A 21518-nucleotide genomic window follows, 5' to 3' on the forward strand; every position below is an offset into this window, starting at 1 on the left:
TTTTGTGCTCCTTAAGAGGACCTTTAGAAGGTCTGCTCTCTACCAGGCGATATATCTAAGGTAGGTAGAAAGGCACAATTTTGGGGTCTCCTTAAGGACCAGGTCAAGAATAACTTGGCCCTGATGGCCTTATGATGTATGACGTTACAGTGGTCAGACCCTGAGACTAGGCTCCCAGGCACCAAATGAACTAATTTTAAGTTGCAAGTATAATACTAAAAAGTTATTATGAAAGACCCTTTCAAATGCAGATTACAGCTTTCAATAAGGGAATAAAGTTTCAGTTTCGAATAGTCAAACTCATTGCAGCAGAATTCCAAATTCTGAATATGAACCTCATCCGATTCTGTGACAGAAAACAATAATTGTACCAAGCATTGCTCCCAACAAATACTCAAAACACTGACAGACATTTTCTGCCAAGAGATAAAGTAGTTCAAGGGAACTGAAGGCCACTATACAGTGGGAACATTGATAGTTCTCAATTGTTTATTCTGGCCTAGACCCTTAACGAAAATATACTGAAATAACTTTGGTACCCACAAAAGATGATCTTTACTATCTGATCTCAATAAAACCAATATAATGTAATGAGTTATGTGAACTAGCTTCCTCAACATTAGAACAGATATTCTAATGTTTATGACTTTATGAAAGACACTGAGGATTGAGAAATACTCTTACTGTTGATAACTTCTACTTCAATATTATACTGGAAATAGATATTTCCTCCCCAGTATATTATTGATGTCTGCAAAAACCTTGATGGAAGAGCAGCGATCTACAACTAACATAATTATACAACTGCCAGAACGACATAAATAACACAATATTTGAAATTAGTACCAATACCCAAATCTAAACTCCTACACCCAGGTTAGCATCCTTTACATCTATCGATAACTGAAGTTGAAGGACTTTAGTTTGGAACATTCCACAGGATGGACACACATTTAAACACAAACTATGATTCCCTACTTCCATTTTGAAATATATTCTGAACTTTCAATCCTAAAATTGAATATTTAATCTGCACACAAAGCAAGACTTCATACTTTCATACACAAATCCCCTTCCCTACACCATTTCTAAAACCCAGATGGCCATTATAGCAGTGATGGTCAATATCTCTGCTATTTTGTATGGCACTATAACGAAAACCATTAAACACACAGCTTAGATACGTTTCTATAACCCATCTTTAACAATGGTTATGAGATGCATCAATCACTATAATACCACTATTTGGTGTGTCCTACAATATAGTAATTGGGCATTTGAGTACCTCTTCCAAGATGTATTATTCAGAGTACCTCTGAAGGGAGATCCTTATTCCCACTGAAAAATTATAATCCCCATTTCTCATCCGTGCTCTACCTAGGACTATTTTCATCAGTTTTTTTAATTCCAAAGGTGTAGGTTTAATTATAACACAAAGTGCCATCATTAACTTTTATGAACAACACTAAAGTATATATATGAGCATTTTGTGCCTATTTCCTTACATAGTCTTCTATGCTTTGTTATCTAAGCAGCCCAATGGTCATAATTCGAAATGAACATTTAAGGAAATCTTATGAACATGTTTTAGTAAACTGTGAAGCTGAGCAAGGTAGTACTTTAGCAGGTGGCCAATGGCGTGTGTGCCAAAGTTTAACCATCATTCAATGCTGTGTTTAGCAAAGAGCAGAGGCCATTGGTAGGGCTGCACTGCATATTTTATATCAAAAGGAGACACAAGGGGTAATAGAGTAACTTTGTACCTGGACGCTATTAGTTGCTTCTTCTGGCTTTTTATCATCACGAATACGCAAGAACCGAGGGAAACGGAGTGAAATTCCTTTTTCTTCATCAACCTGTGGGGTTAAAAAGAGATTGTGAATTTCCAGCAAACCTTGACTACCTAGCCTTTGGTGTACACTGCCTCTAAAATTAGGGGGGTGTAAAGGGAACAGCTTACACTGTTCAAGCTGAAAGTGTGGGAGGAGTGGACGAATAATCTTCACAATGAGGGAAAGTGAAATCCTTGCCACCGGAAGTGGGGTTAAATTGGTCAGTAAAACAGTTGTTTAGACCGGTCTTACATCTTCACTGGATAATCAAAAAATTTTTTAAAGAGACAGAAGTTAAGATTACTGATCTGGTCACTGATCCTTCTTTTAAGTCCAGGAGCATCCAAAAAGGAGATTGGTAAACCAGGGCATATGGTAAACCAGGGCATATTGCTTATGAAACAAATGGAAGTGATCATAAAAATATATTACTCATTAAGTGTAATTGTAGCGTGTAGAATCCAGACTGTCTCATACGTACATAATCAGAGTCAGTCAATATACCACCAAACAACTTACTGAAAAAGATAATGTAATGAATTATAGGCACTAGTGGCATGTTGTGTGTAGTTTGTGTAAGCAGCTTTGCTTTGGGGCACATGCTTGTCATGGGGGAATCTATCCAACAGATATCACTTCAAAAATGTCCTGCCTAACACAGATCACTAACGTGTGTGAGAATGATAAGAGTCTAGAGCCACAGCCAATATTCGGTGCGAGCAATACTCACCAGACCTAGTGCTGCCTTGTGCACAGGTGAAATGGAGAGGTCTGCACATTTCACCTCCCATACTTGCACAGCATCAAACCAGTTATCTGGTTCAGTAGCACTATCCCATCGATAGTAGCTCCGTGGCTTTTCTATCACCTGGTCCTACATAGGGAAAACAAGGGAAAATAAGGCTCAAAGAAAGCTGCAGCGAGTGTAACAATGTCTTCTACAAGGCTCTCTAACCGATGGCCCATAAGTTTCCAACATTCAGTGCGTCTATATTTCTACTGCAGTCAGACTTCAAAACTCCACTACTGGTCAAATTCGAATAAGCTCTGACATGTGTGATGTGGATTATCATATCAAAACTTTAATGGCTAGTTGTTCTTTCTTAGTATACAGTTGCTTCCCCGCCGCTGCAGCTCCACCTGCCCAGGCCCCTGCCACCTCTTGTAGGCCACAGGTGCTCCTTTGTGCTCTCTCGTTTATTTCCCCGTTTTCTCCTTTCCTCTTGGCCCTCTCCTCGTGTACTTCTTTGCGCTCTCTCTAGTCTATTACTCCGTTTTCTCCTCTCGGCTCTCCCCTCGTGAATTTCCCCCTCTACACTCTGCCAGTGCTCTTTCTACTCCTGTGTATCTCGCCCCTCTATTTTCCACTGCGCTTTTTCCCCCTCTGACTCTTTCTACTTTTTCCTGCCATCCTCGCCTTTCTACAGAGAATTTCCTCTTTTTTTCCCATTTTTTCTCTCTTTTTCCCGCCTCCCCGCTCTCTGCTTTCCCACCGCTGCCACCCGTGTGTCCCCGCCCCGCTCCCATTCGTCTCCCGCCTCCCAGCTGACCCCTCTCCCCCCCCCCCCCCCCCCCCCTTCCCTCTTATTGCGGCCACTGGCGCGCCAAAGGCAAGCCCGTCTGCACCCGTCCGCGCCTGGACCGCGCCCAGCGCCAGAACCCCTGGCCCCCAGTGCCCCCAAAACCCCCAGCACAGCTACGACGCGGCCTCCCTCCAAGCACTCAACCCGGGACGTACTACCACCTGCTACCAAGCCAGCCCGAAACACACATATGGACCCTTCGCTTGTCAAACCTGCAAGTATACCTTCCACCGCGACTGCAATCCGTCCACCAGCCCACGCTCCAACAAGCACCTCAAGTGCATCCTCATCAACGCGCACTCCGTCCACAAGCACGCCATTGAACTATGGGACCTCCTGGACTCTACTGCATCAGACGTCGCCTTCATCACTGAGACCTGGATGAACGCTTCATCGGCCCCCGACATCGCCCTAGCCATTCCCGACAGCTACAAGATCACCAGGAAAGACCGCACCAACCAAGTCGGAGGAGGAATCGCCATCATATACAAGAGCTCCATCAACGTCACTACCTCCACCGAAGACACCCTCCTCGCCGCCGAACACATGCACTTCCAGATCCACACCGACCCCAGGACCACCCTCAGAGGAACTCTCGTCTACAGGCCCCCTGGACCACGTGCCCTATTCAGCGATTCTATCACAGACTTCATCTCCCTGCACGCCGTAGCCTCGCCAGACTACATCCTCCTCGGAGACTTGAACTTCCACCTGGAGCAGAACAATGTCATCAACACCACCACCCTGCTCAACAACCTTGGTCTCAAGCAACTGGTGAACACGCCCACCCACATCGCTGGACACACGCTCGACCCCATCTTCTCCGCCAGCAACCACGTATCCTTTAGCCACTCTACCGAGATACACTGGACCAACCACAGATGTGTCCACTTCACCTTCAGACGCAAGACTCACCACCTTCGCACACAACCTATCATCCGCAGACCTTGGAACAAAATCTCTACAGAACAGCTACTCTCCACTCTCAACCACAACCAACCTGCCATCACCTCCGACACCAACAACGCAGCCCTCAGCCTCACACAGTGTATCACCAACTGCGCGGACAACCTCGCGCCCCTCAGACGCCTCCCAAGACAGACCAACATCAGAAAACCTCAATGGTTCACAGACCCCCTCAAAGACTCCAAGAGAACCTGCCATACCCTCAAAAAAACCTGGCGCAAAGAACACACCGCAGAAAATATGTCAGCCCTCAAAAACGCCACCCGCGAATACCACCAACTGATCCGCACCACCAAAAGAGCATCCTTCAAAGAGAGACTGGACAAGAACGCCCACAACAGCAAAGAACTCTTCAACATCGTCAAAGAGCTCTCCAATCCCAACGCCAGCTCCAACTCCATCACGCCCTCACAAGAACTCTGCAACTCTCTCACTACCTTTTTTCATCGAAAGATCACCGACCTACACAACAGCTTTGGTCCACAGATCCCGCCGACCACCACGGAACTCACAGCCCCAGCCGTCACCCTCAACGCCTGGACACCCATCAGCGCCGAAGAGACCAAAACTACTGTGAACACCATCCACTCAGGTGCCCCCTCGGACCCCTGCCCACATTACATCTTCAAAAAATCCGACGCCAGCATCGCCCCCTATCTCCAGACCATCAACAGCTCGTTTGCATCTGCCACCTTCCCCGAGAGCTGGAAACACGCGGAAGTCAACGCTCTCCTGAAGAAACCTACGGCAGACCCCAACGACCTGAATAACTTCCGCCCCATCTCGCTCCTCCCCTTCCCGGCCAAAGTCATCGAGAAGACCATCAACAAGCAACTGACCAACTTCCTCGAAGACAACAACCTGCTCGACCCCTCCCAGTCCGGATTTCGGGCCAACCACAGCACGGAAACGCCCTCATCGCAGTCACCGACAACATCCGAACCCTACTGGACAACGGAGAAACAACCGCCCTCATCCTCCTCGACCTCTCGGCTGCTTTCGACACCGTCTGCCACCGCACCCTAATAACCCGCCTCCGCTCCACCGGTATCCAAGGACATGCCCTGGACTAAATCATCTCTTTCCTCTTGGACCGTTCTCAAAGACTCTACCTCCCGCCTTTCCGCTCGGAACCCACAGAGATCTGCGGCGTACCACAAGGCTCCTCGCTCAGCCCTACTCTCTTCAATGTCTACATGAGCCCCCTCGCCGACATCGCACGCAAACACAACATCAACATCATCTCCTAGGCAGACACCCAGCTGATACTCTCCCTCACCAAAGACCCAGCCACCGCCAAAACCAACCTGCAGGATGGAATGAAAGACGTCGCAGAATGGATGAAACTCAGCCGCCTGAAGCTGAACTCAGACAAGACGGAAGTCCTCATCCTCGGAAACTCCCCGTCCGCCTGGGACGATTCCTGGTGGCCCAGGGCACCGCACCAACCCCCTCAGACCATGCACGCAACCTCGGATACATCCTGGACCCCCTTCTCACCATGACCAAGCAAGTCAACACCGTCTCGTCTTCTTGCTTCCTCACACTTCGCATGCTCCGAAAGATCTTCCGCTGGATCCCCGCCGACACCAGAAGAACTGTGACCCCACGCCCTCGTCACAAGCCGCCTGGACTACGGAAACACCCTATACGCAGGAACCACCGCAAAACTTCAGAAACGTCTTCAACGCATACAAAACGCATCGGCACGCCTCATCCTCGACGTACCCACGCCATAGCCACATCTCCCCCCACCTGAGACACCTGCACTGGCTACCCGTCAACAAAAGGATCACCTTCAGGCTCCTCACCCACGCGCACAAAGGACCCGAATACCTCAACCGTCACCTCACCTTCTACACGCCCACCCGTCAACTTCGCTCCACCAGCCTTGCTCTCGCCGCCATCCCCCGCATCCGCCGAACCAACGCAGGGGGGAAATCCTTCTCCTACCTGGCGGCAAAGACGTGGAATTCCCTCCCCGCCCACCTCAGGACCATCCAGGACCACCTCTCCTTCAGGAGGCATCTCAAGACCTTGCTCTTCGAGCAGCAGTGACCCCCCCCCCCCCCCCACCAAGCGCCTTGAGACCCTCACGGGTGAGTAGCGTGCTGTATAAATGCCTTGATTGATTGCTTCCAATTCACACCATTTGCCTTATTTGGAGCAAAGTGCACTACCTCAATGAACACGTACAACAAGTGGTTCCACCTTTTCACTCAAACTTCAGCATGAATAAAAAACAAGTTTAGGAGAGGTAAGTGTGGAAGAACTCCGGTAACTGTGCTTAAATTTGGAACTGTGTACCACCTGAGCCAAACATGATCATATACATACACTTGTCAAATCCGGAGTGCATGCCCAATTATGAAGGCAGTCGCATTACTGGTTTGAGGGTTAAAATAAGATTTGTACCAGCCTAAGTGATATTCTGTATGACGTGGTGTGTGCTACAAATGCCAACAAATTTGAGCAACAACCAGAGATAAAAGAAAGCAGGTAGGACTTTCCCCTACAATGCTGACTGCTAAAAAAAAAAAGGGGGGGGGGGGGGGGGGGGGTCGGGCAGAATACCAGTATATCAGGTTCCACCTTAAATTTAAATGACTGCTACAGTTATACCAGCATTTGCAAGTTTTCAGCCAGAAATGAAATTTTAGAGAATCTTCACCAAAGGCTATTGATCAAATGTAAAAATACAACTGATATCCTATATGGTACGGTAATCTAAAACTAGACAAAATCACCACACAAAACCACCACTGTAAACTTATTCTCTACAGACAACAGAAAAAATGTCTTCAACAGAAAACACCCATGATGTAACAAATCAAAGCTCCCATCAGAGGTCCTACCTTCAGGAAGGTATGATGTTTTTCCAGATCATCTTCGGTGAATCCAGTGCCAATCTGTAAAATGCAAAAATTTAGATAATCTGAGTTACAAGAAAAGAGGGTGAGTGAGAAGAATGTGGAAGCATTTAACTTTAAAGAAAACATTCTGAAGAAAAAAACAGGTTAAGGGTTAATTATGTACTCTTACCTCACATATGTCATGCATCAATAAAGAATACTATTATGTTAATAAAATGGATAAGCATATTATCCACATGGAAGACTTCTGGACGCTTACCTTACAGATAGTCTGGTATTCTTCACTTTCTTCATCATAGGAAGCCAGAAGGAATCCTCCATACATGCCTGCCCGTTTACCCTTACCAAGGTACCCACCAATGACAACCAAGTCCAACGTGTCTCCAACACCTTCCAGGTAATCTTTCTTTAACTATTAAGGAAAGGAATTAAAACAATCATGATATATTTCCTTTGAGACTCGAGATTCCCATAATAAGGACACTGATACACCTTATTTCCTCTGATAAGGACACCGATACACTTCATGCTTAAATGTTCTCATGAAATTTTATTGACAAGTAGTGTGCAAGCCACAAACACTGGACTTTGAGAAAACGTAAAATATTTGATTGTAGGATAGGCATAACAATTTTAGAAAACAGAAAATCATCTTAAGCATGTGCAATTGGGAAAAAACCTGAACATGTTATATATAAAAATAAAAAAATCTGACAATCCTCTTGGACTGAAGAGGGAGGTTCGCATGAGAAACCAATTAAACTCATTTCTTCTCCAGCACTGGATCTTTAATATATTCATATCCTTGAATCAAAACAGCAAGCAGTATATATTCTTCAGAATAATGAGCAAAGCAGGCTCACCTTTGCTGAAACAGGTTTCATAGGATTGCCTGCCTCGTTGCGGAGTCTGCTACGGTGTTCACGTCCAAGTAGTAGTGCCTAATGAATGTGTGCCTGTTCTTCCAGTTTGCCGCACAACAGATGTCTTATAAAGGCACACCATTGTAGAGTGCAGCAATCGTTGAAATGCTACAGGTGGAATACAACCTCACTCTACCCAGGAATGGATGCTTGCCATTATCTTCATAGGTGAAAGAAAAAAAAAAAAAAGAAAAAAAAAAAAAAACGCACTGAAAAATTTGTTGCTAACGTTGTCATCTGGGCTGTCATCGATAAGGTAGCAGGCACCAATCCTGGCTTACCCTCAATGGTGAGAGATGGCTCACAGACTGGGGTGACGTGGACAGAGGAAGACATCTGTAAAATGGTCACTGATGATGGTCTTGTTTCCAAAGGAGCTGTTGTCGGCAAGAGATTGATCCTTGATCTCCCAGTGGTCAATGAGGCTTGTTCCAAAGGTCTCAACAGGGATGCCTTGTCGATGGATTTTTCTTTATCGCTGAAAGGATGACCAACATCGGTGAGAACAGCAGTTCAGGTACTGTGTCAAGGAACCTGGACTTTTGTGCCACATTTGCACAGGCTGTTTGCCACACTTCCTAGGAAGTTTTTCTGAAGAAACTCCCTGTTTCTAAGAGGAGGTGACTGCCAACACTTTAGGTTGGAAGTCTAGCTCTATAATTTCTAGGATTCCTTTTTTTGCACTGCCTTCATGGAAGTGCTTGGTGAAGCACCTAGCAGAATTATCCCCAAACAAGGAGGCATCCACTTTGGCAGACAGCATTTTGTTTCTCTAGCAGACATAGTGCTTCCTCTCCCTTTCCTTCAGAGTCTTTGAAGGAAATGTTTTACGGCTATTGCAGCATGCATCCTTGCCTGTTGGATAAAGGCAATAAATACACTGCACATATGGTTCATCGGTATAGATTTATTCCTGTCTACAGGCATAGTAGGATCTGTAAAGAGGTTTTCTTGGTCAGTCTAGACAGTTGATGGCAAAGGAGATTTCTCCACGAACCAGAAAATAGAGATTCTCAACACAATTACTCAACTCAAAACAACATCTTAGAGTACTCTGAAAGCCGAAAACATGGTGGGTTCAAGGTCAGTAATGAAACAAAATAATGTCAGATTATAGCAGAGCCCTTCTGACTCACTTACAGAGCATATGCAGAAATCTGCGCTATGGTGGCCTCTAGGGCACGTAGCAGAGCTTAGCACTTCCACCTCACTGTGTGATGTTTAAGTTGTTTCAAATGAGTATGTGCTATTAAAGAGACACTGTATAATAGGCCTATGCCCGTTCTAACATGCTTATTGCTATTTCAAGTTACCAAGGATTACCAGCCCGACTACAGGAAATGATTCAAGCATGTGAATATATGAAACATCCAGTGCAGGAGACTATTTTCTTTAATAACTGAATGAGTTCAGTAGTTGGAGTCTCATCTGTATGACATCAAAACAGATTTTTTTAAAATAGGTTTATTTGGTTTTTCATCAAGAAGTTTAAAAAAAAAAAGAAGAAATAAAATACATTAGAGGCTTGCATTTCAGGAAGCTAATCAGCAAGCAGCGTTGACACTGATGCTATGTATTAAACTCCGATTTTTTTTTTCCTGAGAGAGTGAGGAGGATCTTTCCTTTGTGGGCACCCTTTTTTTTTTTTTTGAAGTAGTACGAATAGTATTCTCCCCCTCTATGTTGCCTTTGAAGGCTAGCACATTTTGAACGAATCACCCTCTCCAACACGGCCTTCAGTTTGATGAAATAGTACATCTTGTACAGGCCCCACCGCCTCGATACCACCTACTTGAGCTGGACATGAAGAGAAACCACTCTAGGCATAAGACCTCAGTTTAAACCCAGACGTTTTAGGAAGAAAAATGACAGAGTAAAAATCAGAATGTGACCAACTAGTAAAAAACATAAGGATTAGGAAATCAATGACAGACCTGCGATTATTTCCAGGTCTGTGGCATGCGTAACAAGCATTTGCAATGCAACGGGTTTCGCATTTCTCGGAGTTAGAGCTAATAGCAGTTGTATACTCCCAACCGGACTTTTCTTGCCACATTAAATGGAAAAAAAATAAAATAAAAATAAATAAATAAATCGCACTGCTACAATTCACTCGTAGTGAAACCTAGCAGCAAAAGTACAATTATCTACGTAACCGGCAAAAGTGCAATTAACTATATAACAGGGTCTATGTCATGGAAAGCGCTCAACTTCTGCCAAGCGAGATCGTGCTGCGAAAAAAGATAAAACGTAGTCCACAAACCGGAAGGAAAGCAGCAAACCTCTCATGTTTTCAGTACTTGGTTGCTGCGCTCGAGGAGGGCTAACCACCGGAAAAGGCAGAACGTATGCATGCCTTCCACTAATGAAAGCAAGCAGATTTTAACAGGCAAGACCACAAACCAATAAAAGACACTGACGTGACATGGACAGGGCTCCGAGCCCTTTTCTAACTACTAAAGTGTCTTGCAAACAAAACGCATGTGACGCAGGCTGACCCTAAAAAAGTGATATAATTGAGTAGGGAACATCTTTGAAAATACACAGCACCTTTTACTGGGATGATGGTATATATAGAAAATCCATACCTTTCTCCCACATGCTGGCACCATCTACCCAGATAGAAAGAAGTGTCGTAGATGAGACGCCTTTAGGAAAATATGACTAGAATGACATCTCCTGACAAATGACACTCTGAAAAGAGTAACTAGACATTAAGCACTACACAGTGCAAAATGTGTGCACTACCTGGCGGTCTTTTGGCCTGGCTCATTCAAAAAGTTACTTAAAACAACTGCTGTAGGCGCTTTTTAAGAGGACCTCTGCAGTCCAGAGTTATTGGACTCAGACTGTATCTGTCAGAATCAGTTACCAATTAGTTCCAGGAGCTTAACTTTTCGGTTGGACCAAAAACCGATAAAGTAAAGCCTTTTACCAGTTTACTCTCACAGTAGTGAAGACGAGCAATCTAGTGTGTCAATACCTTTTTCTGACCTGGTGCTAGAGTCCTTCCGCAGGCGCCACCTGTGCATGTTGCGGTCAATGGAGGTTACTTTGCTCTACTAGCGTTAGCCGCCATGGCCCATTAAGCTGGTGTGCTATGGTCCTGGTTTCAGCCCAGCAAGTGTGTACTTTACACCAGTTTGAGGCTCGTGACCAAAAGTAAATTACAACAGCGCAACCACAAGTAAGCCAAAAAACGTGCCAATGGCAGCCGAGCTCCCAGTCCCATACATCTGTCTGCCTGGGTCTTCCTGTGGCCCAGTGTCAGACCCGGCCCCTAAACAAACAGACGCTCACCCTGGGTCAGTGGTGACACTTCAGATGACCCGTGGCTTCTCTTGGCACATTGAGTTTTTCTGCAAGTCTAATTATTTCAACGGGTATGGTTGTCATTGTGCTTTTTTTACTTATTCGGACTAGACAATGCAAGGAAATTTTATTTGAGATAACTTCCAGGACACCGTAAGCAACAGGTGTCGATGTCACCTCTAAAAGGAAACGTGTCCGAGACTCTGAACCTTGCTCGCAGTCTCTTGATAGGCGTTATGCTTTGTGTGGAATTGCGTTGTCGTGCCAAGCCCCTTCACAGCCTTTGTTAGGAGCAGTATGTGCCTCTTGCACAGGTACCTCTACTGCCCCTCCTAGACAGTCAGGCAACATTCTCCTTCAAAGTTGGTTGCAGGCAGCTCCTCATGCAGGGCTAGTCAACTTTCCCCAGACCACTGGTACTGAAACGGACAAGTGGAGTTGGCAGTCCGTGGCCAATGGGAGATTCCTAAAGCACAAAGGAACCTCCCCAGTCGCTACTGGTGGGACACTGGGCTTGAAGTCAGGACATCTTGGCACAATCAGTACATTTTTGCCTCACCTTCAGGTTCAAGTTAGTTCTGGAGTATTCCAGTAGTTCAGTTCTGTAACCAGTTCGGCACTTTTGTGAATTCTACGCAGACTGGTCAAGCTTAAGTCTTTGGGACAACTGTGAGCAGGAAGAAAGGAAGGAACTGGGGAATCTTCTCAGGAGCAACCCAAAACAAGATCACGAATCAGGCGGGGCTGTACCACGTAAGTACCTGTTTAACCTGTGAGGTTATCCTCTTCAAGATAACAATGGGCCATGAACGGGCAGGGTCAACAGAAAGGGACATCATTCCTCCTTAATTTCTGAAACACTACCCTGCGTCACTCACTGAAATTTCTCTGGACTGCTCCTCGGGGGGTTTGTTACAGATAGGAAAACCTAGTAATACACATCTGCCGTCTGGGCTCTCCCTTCAAGTCTTGTACTGGGCACAAATACCTAACATCAATATTGAAACCATAGGGGCTGTAGCCAGGTGTACTCACTGGCTTTTCATCCACGTGTCTGTTGCATGTAAGCAATACATACACATGCAATATAGACACACTTGAAGTGCAAATGCACACAACTTCCATACAACTCACAGATGGGCGAAGTATTATGGGGACTCGCAGGACACAGGGAAGGCCGGTAGGGTGCCCTACCATGCAGTTACCAGGGAAAAGGCCTGCGTGCACTCCAAAATCTTGGCTGCCAACACTGCCACTCCCCTTGTAGCCCGGAAACATCACAACATCAAGAAAAGTGCACTTAGTGTTCCCTCCCAGCTACAGAGCCCTTCTCTGGGTTTGACTCTGTCAGAGGAGGACCCCGAGCACATGAATGATTGGTATGTGTGCCGAAGTGAGGGGGGGAAAACACGCCTGGTCTGGGGACTCAGACCGGCTTACACCCAGCCCCCACCCCCGGGGGGGGGGGGGGGGGGGGGGCAGTCCCCCAGTTTGAAGACCCCTGCTCTACAGCCATGCAGGGAACCTTTTAGTCTCAACAACTGTGTGTTACTGTACGTCTCGGATCCTTAGGCAGCAGGTTTTAGAAAGAGGGAGTAAGGAAAGATGTGCGACTCGAGGGATGGAAATTAGCTGGTGGTTCTGAGTTGGAGTCTTGTCAGGACCATATACAGAGATCCTTTTCTCTATGTACCTAGAGCTAAGCTACTAATGCATTTTGCACATTACGACACACTGAAGAGTTGCTCAAAGAAAACCCATGAACGATTACCATAATTCGCTGGAATACAAAAACTTGGTCTAATGAAGTGTAGATTGAATCATGGACTCAATGCACTTGCGATACAAGGTAGACCACAAGGAGAAGGACAATTAAAACGAAGATAAATCACCAGAGACGTTGACGCTGATTTGTTGCAATGAGCCCACCAATGATTAAGCCAGAAAACACAATACATCATTTAGATTTAATAGAACCCGCCTCCTGCTGTCTGAACACAGGTCTATGAAGAAAACTGCCCCAGTGAAAGGAAGGCCTAAAGTTCCCTTTACCTTGATTAAACACGTAAAAAGGGTTTGAAACAGTGGATGAAGTTAAGTTAAAGAGAAAATTGCTTCATAGGCAGGTTTGAGAAATAATGCCTAAAAAGTTATTTTGGGTTTAATGATTACTGCCCTACTGACAGGCAAGCCTGACTGTCTTGTAGTCTGGAACACTGCAGCTGCCTTGGAAATTCAGAAGCAGATTTCTCTTTATTGCAGAAGATGCTTACCTGCCCTGCCCTAGGGCATTTAAATTGAGGGTTGAAACGGGGTTGGTTAATTTAACTCAAATTGTGTTTATTAGAAAGAAAAGAAAGAAAAAAAAGAAAAGAAAAAAAAGGAAACGTTGCATTTAGGATTGGGTCTTGGTTTAAAAACTTTTTTTTTTTTTAAATAATTTTGGGATCCAATACATGAAAATCACGGGCAATCCCATCACAAATAAGCAGAGTTAAGGTTACGGCATCTATTACTGTTTCTGATTAACAAATCACACTACTGGAGCTGTTCTGAGGTTTAATACTAATTTACAAAACCAGCAATTCAATAGCCACTCTTACCTTCAGCCAATTATGGGACCTCTTGGCGATTTCATAGGTGGCATCCTGTTCTAGTGTTTTCACCATCAGACCCTCACAGGAATCTAGAAACCAGATCAAGATGATACATTATGCTAGTGCTGAGAAAGAAACAGCCAACACAATCACCCGAGAAAGGCAGTTTGCATCTCTAAGGTTTCTAGCTTGTCCCCACGCACGTGAGGACCGCTGAAATGATTTCCCGAGTAAAGGTGTTTGGATATAGCTATGCTCCACTGTCCAGTGTACTTGATGCAACATGTGACTGTTGCCAATGTGAACACCATTTTTACATCGCGCTATTTCCAATAGATTTTTTCAAATGACTAACGCTGCATTAGTTTTTCATTATTGTCTTATTAATTTGCCATCTTTTACGCAGAGCTGACTGGCCACGCCACAGATGGTGTGGGCATTCCAAATCCTTTATTTTTTTTGCTTTAAAATAGTTTGTTAGACAAATGTCCTTATGATCAACATACAAAAGTACACTTGGTATAATACTGAAAATACAAAGCAATATGATTTATGGTTTTATAGCCTTACAATATAAACACACAAAGTACTATAGTTTTTCAGCTTTATGTATAAACAAGCCTACCCGCAGAAACAATAAGAATAAGCCCTTAGTGAACAAAAAAAGATCACTCTTTCACAGTTCTTAAGTAACTCATCCCCCAAAGTCGGATACAAAAGGCGGCTTCCAGACGTATTATAAATCGGGCACAAACAGGGACAATGCACCCTATTATGGATTACTGTGCTGTGTTGTGTTAAGGACAGTTGCGAACATGCAGTGTCCTGGGGGGGCAGCGCTATCAGTGCAATACGAAGTAACTGCTTTAAATCCGCTCCGTGAGTCAAAGTGCAGGCGCATGCAATGCATGCAACCACCTGCAGGTGTGTGTTGGTTGGGGGGAGAAGGGGTTCCTCGGAGCCCCTTTCACAACTCCACTACTTTGCATGGGGGGCAACCTCAGTCTAGCATGGGGGGTAACCTGAGTCTAGCATGGGGGGTAACCTGAGTATAGCACTGGCGCACATCTGCAGATGCACGACCCAGACCAAGGGGACTTTGATGCCTCCAAGTGCAGACAACAGCCATCTCACTTCCCAACACCCTGCTGGGGAAGGTTCTTCTAACCCTCTTTGTCACTATCTCCTCAGCACTTTTGATCCAGAAGACATACACCCTTGTTGTTCAGATTGGCTCATCTCTCCAAAAACAGCAGACTATGCTCAAGCAGGGCTCAGTAGCTTGTTGAAAAAGAGGGCCGCAACTGCATTAAGCAGGAATGCCCCTGCCCTTTGCTGGATGACTAAGTCGCAGACACTCCAGATACTGAAACCAAACTGTCATCCATTCTGGACAAATGGGTTTAGAAAAAAAAAAAAAAAAAATGTATTGACCTTTCAGGAATCCTCTACAAAACCTTGAACCTAGACTTCTCAGCCACGAAGTAAGATACACCTATTAATCCTTTTTATTTTTGCTGGTCGAGTCCAATGGGCCATTTTGTTTATAAGGGAATGCAAATAGGGCTAGCTCTGCAGAAAGGGGCAGGTCTATCCCCCTTTGCATTGACCCAAAGTTATGAGGTTTGGTGACTAATGAGGTCTTTTAGTGTACCCCTCGTTAAAGAAGTAAAAAAAAAAAAAAGTTTCAGTATCTTCACCTCATTAGACAGGGCTCAAGCAGCTTAAAAAAAAGTATTTAACCAGAAACGTTTTAACAGGGTCAGCAGAGGTAGTGTGTGCCTCACGGGCCGAACCCCACCCAGTCCTCTTACAGAGGTTACCTCAGGAGAAGAGGCGCTTGGGGATATTACTAGCACAGTGAAGTCTTCTTTCCATTCCAATCCAGACCCTACAGAAACAGGTTACCAGGGAAAGCCAAGAGGAGGAACACCCATCTCTCCCACTCTTCTTCGATGAGACATTACATTTCTTCCCCTTCTTAAACTAGGGGAAGAATTTACCTGCCTTTTCTGAACTGGTCTCCAGACGCATGGGCCCTTCAGATGGTTCAGGGTTTCCACTTAGAACTTTACCACACTCCTTGTCAAAACTCCTCCCTCGAACCACTTCACTTTGATGAAACAACTCTTGATTAATCAGAAAATCCAATCTTTAAGTCAAAAGAAAGCACTTTGCAGCACAATGCAACACCCTAACACCAATATTTTTGTAGTAGACAAAAAGGAGGAGACTACAGGTTAGAGATCAACCTCAAAGAATTCAACTCATGGATATTGTACAGTCACTTCAAAATTGTGGGTATTCACCTGCCAAGATATCTGTTGAGCGAAGGAAATTTAATGGTCCATCTAGACCTAAAAGACTCTTATCTCTCCGTTGCTATGTTTCCTCCACACAGACACTTCCTCCCATTTTGCGGAAGAATTGTACCTACCAATTCTTGGTTCTCCCCTTTGAGTTGTCCTCCGCTCTCTGGTGTTTTATTAAATTGATGAACCCAGTGGTAAAATTCCTTCTTTTCGCTCCTCAAGGGACTGGGATTGGTTATAAATCAGAACAGATACTGGCTAACTTCGACCACTCAAAGTTCCTGGGGTTCTGTTTAAACTAGACCTCAGGGACTGCCTTTACCAGACAAAAAATAAAGAAATAATAATAAAAGTAATCAAGAATGAGAACCGCAGCTTTCTGGCAAAAAGAGTTGGTCACTCGCCGATGGACTTTATCTCTTCTCGGTCTCCATTCATGTGATATTCCCAGGTCAGATTCACTACAGAGCATCACAGTGACTGAAAATTGAATATCAGCAGAAAGGATATCCTATACCCAGAAGGTCACTCTCTCTTAGGCAGTCAAAGAAGAGCATCAACGTTGGTCAACCCACCTGGAAACCTGGTACATCAGGGCCATTTTAAGACAGACACCAGTTTTAATAATAAAATCAGACGTCAGCTTCCTCAGCGGGGAGCAAGATGCGAAACCATCTCCACAAGAGGCAGATGGTCCCAAGAAGAAAGTAAATTGCATGAGCTTCTGGTGAGATCATTCCCCAATCGTTCCCTTACCCCTCTGCACCCCAAGAAGTTTCAATGTGTTCTGCTCCGCAATTCAATACATAAACTACCTCGGGAGAACAACATATTGAATCCATAGCAGGCATTGTGTAGGAATTCTGGCAATTCTGTTTGACCAAAAATATATCAGTTCTAGCAGTTCATCTTCCAGGCAAAAACAACCATATCGCAAACTGGAATCTGTGATTCCTTTGCAATTTTGAGCAAGTAGAAACTATCTTCCTTTATTCTCAACATTGATGGACAAGTGGGGTTCATGCAAGATCTACCTTTTTGCATCCAGATTGACCATTCAAATCTTGCTGTGTTACAGCTGGAGACCAGATGCTCTGGCAGTGGATGCCTCTTGGTAACACTGGGCAGGGCGCAACTACACATTTCCCCCTTTACAAATATCCGCCGAGTGAGATGTCCGATCAGGAGACATAGTTGAGGTCATCCTTATAACTCCCTCATGGAGAGCACAACCTTGGTCCCCATTCTAATGACATTATCATGCAAGCCTTCCCTGCTTCTAACTATATTCCCAAACCTGCTCCTGGATCCTCTAGGGAAACCACATACCTTGGTCCTTCCGAACCAAGTTCATCTAATGGCTGGTAATCTTTCAGGTCTTGCTGCCAAGTGACCAGTCTTTCAAGCCAAGCTCTCTGCCTGCTTAAGGCCTCATCAGACTACACCCACAAACGTGCTCAATTAGCATGGGATAAGTGGACATGCCAGTGTTCTGAATGGCATCTTGATCCAGTGGGTGCAGGTATGACATATTTGCGACTTCTTAGCAACTCTGCCTGCTGAAGGATTATCATACAGAACTGTCGACAACTACAGATCGACCATCTCTGCAGGGCACACCCCAGTAGCAGATCACCCAGTGAAGGAACATCATCTGGTTACTAAACTCCTTCATCTGATTTGTCTCTCCCCAAAAACCAACATATTCAGTACTATGGAATGTTTCTGTTGTCTGTTTACTCCAACAATAGCTCAATGATTGTCTTTATTAAGAAAACAAATGTCAGCCAAATTTGCTATACTATTGTGCCTTGCATCCTATCAACGAGTCTCTGATGTTAAAGATTTTCATCTTGCAGGTATATACTTTACTCACGATGGAGCTGCTTTTATCTTCACAAAGATAACTATCGGATTAAAAACAGATCACATATCAGTTTTTCCCCCCAGAGATTCCAAACTTTGTGTTGTCACTTGTTTAAGGGCTTATGAAATGCCACAAAAGAGCTCAGCTTCTCCACCTGATCCTCTTTTCATTTGATGTCTATGACCTCACAATCCAATTTTGGTGCCTACACTAGCCAGCTGGGTTCATTGGATTCTAGGTCAGGCTGGCATTGATATGTCTAAATTTGGAGCCCATTCAGAGAGGCGGCAGGGGGAAATGACCTACAAATCCTCCCTATTAGGCAGGAGTCTTATTATTATGCACATGTTTGCGTGGTCATTGGATTCTACCTTTAAACAGTTCTACTATATACCAGTAAGTAATCCCTTTTCGAATATTGATCAGCTTTAAACATTTATAAACTGAAGCCTTTTGTTCTGCCACAGAATCGAAAATGTTCTAACAGTGAGCAAGATTTTAGAAATTCTTTTAAGGATTCAAAGGTGAAGATTATCCCACCGTGTAACTGTCTGGAAATATTGGTGTGACATGCAATTTATTATGTGTTTAAATTTTTTCACCCACCCATATTTTGATCGACAAAACTGGATAGGTCAGTAATTTTGTTCTACCTTTTTAGCTGCAGATCAGAAGCAAAAATGAAAGACTAATTGAAGGTACCAGGGTCTCCCTTACAGCAACAAAAAGATGTGTTCTAATGGCTGACAGGCTTTCACATCTAAAGAGACTATGGTTGGTGGATGAGCTCCGGTCTTGGGAACGGTAGTTTTTGCACTATGAACTATAAGCTATGTAGTTCATTATGTTTCATGGTTACGGTTCTTGCGCCAATGTGGTTGCTATTCAGCTAAATCAATAACATTGAATAATCCTAGCCTGTGTCATCAATAGAACTGAACATTCTTGTTCACAAATGCTATAAAATGTTTGATTGCACTTTATAAATAACCTACATTTCACATTTACACGTGTTACTTGGAGAATGATCGAGGAGTTTCTAGCCAGCATACTATTACGAAATCCGGGTGCCTAGAACATATAGAAAGATTACACGTCAGTTTTAGATTTCTATTGTATGAAGAATAGTCATGCTGATACCATATTCCCATAATAAATTCCAGTGACATGGGGAGCATGTGAATGTATTCATAGTGGATGTCTAAGGGACAGGGTAGGCAGTATTTTTTCCTGATTTTGGTGGTGTTCTCTACATGACTAGACTAACACTGAGCAATAGGAGAGAAGGGCTGAATTTAGGAATGAACAGTTCAGAGTGAAAAATGACAGTTGGGGAAAGAGGCTTCCCTCTAGCACCGCTGCATGTATCCTTTGAGAGGTCAGCAGCTATGCCTCAAGACAAACATAACCCTTGCTAAACCGCCCATCTGCGCCCATGTCGCAATCTCAAAGACAAAGCCAGTCCACCCCACAAAGCAGGCATGGATACTATTCCTACTATTTTTCCTCTCTTGGATATGCAAGTTACGCCCCCTGCAGAACTACAAAATGCTTACTTTAGCTCAGGTGCATGCGGACAACTGTTGGAAAACGATTGGCTGTGCTCAGTGCACTTTCAGGATGCCTACTTCCATATTCCAGTATGCCTTCCCACAATAAATGAGCACTACCCGTACAATATGTATTTGAAGTCACTATCACCCCTTCCATCTTCACAAGAATCCTGGCCCCAGTATCAGTAGTTCTGTTCTGCAACATCCAAGCGCCCACTGTGCACCTACTCTGATGACTGTTTATTCCTTTCCCTGTCATTTCAGGAGAGTCCAAGCTAGCCCCAGTACTTGAGACAACAACACACTGGGTTCATTGCGAGTTACTCAAAACTCTTATTAGTGCCATCTTACACGAATCCGTTCATAATGCATCTCTGGGCTCAGGCATGGCAAAAACGTTCCCTACTCCAGAGATAGTAATTGACCTCATCCAGTGGGTCACATCTTGACCAATGGGACCTTGATAGCCAAGTGTTCAAAGTCCCTGGGACTAAAGCTATGCTGCATAGGGGCATTGTCCCAATCCACGTTTCACACGTTTCCTGCAACCCTATCTGGCAGACCACCAGCACCAGCTGTGAGAAGATCAGATGAACCGCAACCCAATCCATTTATTCAATCCGCAGACCTTGAAAGGATGGGCATGTATTCCCAAATTGTTGATGGGAAGGCCCTTCCACCTGCCCTGTTTGCTGTCACCACCCCATTAATCAATCCAGTTTCTTACACCATATATGTATATTAATTACTAATGTCATACCAGTGCATTTCACCAATGGCTGCAGTACCTTAGGCTGGCACTAAAGTTTAAGCCATTACTAGTCTTCCCTAGAGTCAGACAAAAATATGAGGCAGCTTGTGGTAGTGCTGTTGGTAGAGCGAAAGTGCAAACATAAGGCCAAGAGCCCTAGTGTATAAGCAACCAGTCATTGTGTATGGAAGCATTGCGTGTGAACACATCATGCATCATAAAGTAGTAATTCCTAGAGAGGCTTTGTGTCCGCCCCATTCAGCTACTGCTTTGCTGGGAGTGTAATTCATATTTCAGACCAACTCTCAGGGCATTGCAGAAGAGGTTACTCTATGACGTCGGAACCTAATCTGAAATAGGCTTATTTTATTTTTTAAATGTGAGGTATTCAAATATGATGAACCATCATTTGCTGCCACACTGCTCCGCTTGTCAAAATGTTCTTTCACATGAGTAAAATTTTGTTTTTTGTTTACCAACTTAAGTACCATCTTACATCTTGGATTGATGAATAAAAAGCAAAAGAAAATGGCACCTGTGTTCTTCAGTAAGCATGTGCATGGATACTGATGCATGCACTTGTATAAGTCAACACACACACAGACACTGTGTGCCTTTGCTCCGTCCTCATCCTGCACAACATTGACAAAAAATTTGATTAATTATTATTATTTAGGTTTTCTTTTTCACCAAGTGTTCAGGCTATTACAAAGAGACCCCAGAAAAGAGGAAAAAAGAACTCTAAAGAAATAAGACAAATATTTGCAGCTGGAAAAAGAAATGGGCTGAGAAAAACTGATGAAAGGTCAAAAATTTTAAATAGTGATTATTTGCCTAAATTTGTGATTCAAGCCTTAAAACAATGGTGTCCGAGACCGTAAGAAGGGAGAAAATGAACTTTTTTTTTCAAAATCCTTGAGATAAGGGAAAAGAAAAAAAAAAAAAGAAA

General features: G+C 44.2%; 1 protein-coding gene across 1 annotated transcript in view; it reads right to left on the reverse strand.

Moving 5' to 3' along the window:
• Positions 1-21518, reverse strand: part of LIG1 (DNA ligase 1) — a 296484-nt gene that overhangs the window by 24743 nt on the left and 250223 nt on the right. Inside the window, exons 22-26 of the mRNA XM_069200497.1 lie at positions 14093-14175; positions 7514-7666; positions 7237-7290; positions 2563-2706; positions 1764-1856 (exon numbers count right to left, since the gene is read on the reverse strand). Coding sequence (XP_069056598.1) covers positions 1764-1856; positions 2563-2706; positions 7237-7290; positions 7514-7666; positions 14093-14175 — 527 coding nt within the window. The remainder of the gene's footprint in view (positions 1-1763; positions 1857-2562; positions 2707-7236; positions 7291-7513; positions 7667-14092; positions 14176-21518) is intronic.

Source organism: Pleurodeles waltl, chromosome 7 (genome assembly GCF_031143425.1).
Source record: "Pleurodeles waltl isolate 20211129_DDA chromosome 7, aPleWal1.hap1.20221129, whole genome shotgun sequence".
Lineage (NCBI taxonomy): Eukaryota > Metazoa > Chordata > Amphibia > Caudata > Salamandridae > Pleurodeles > Pleurodeles waltl.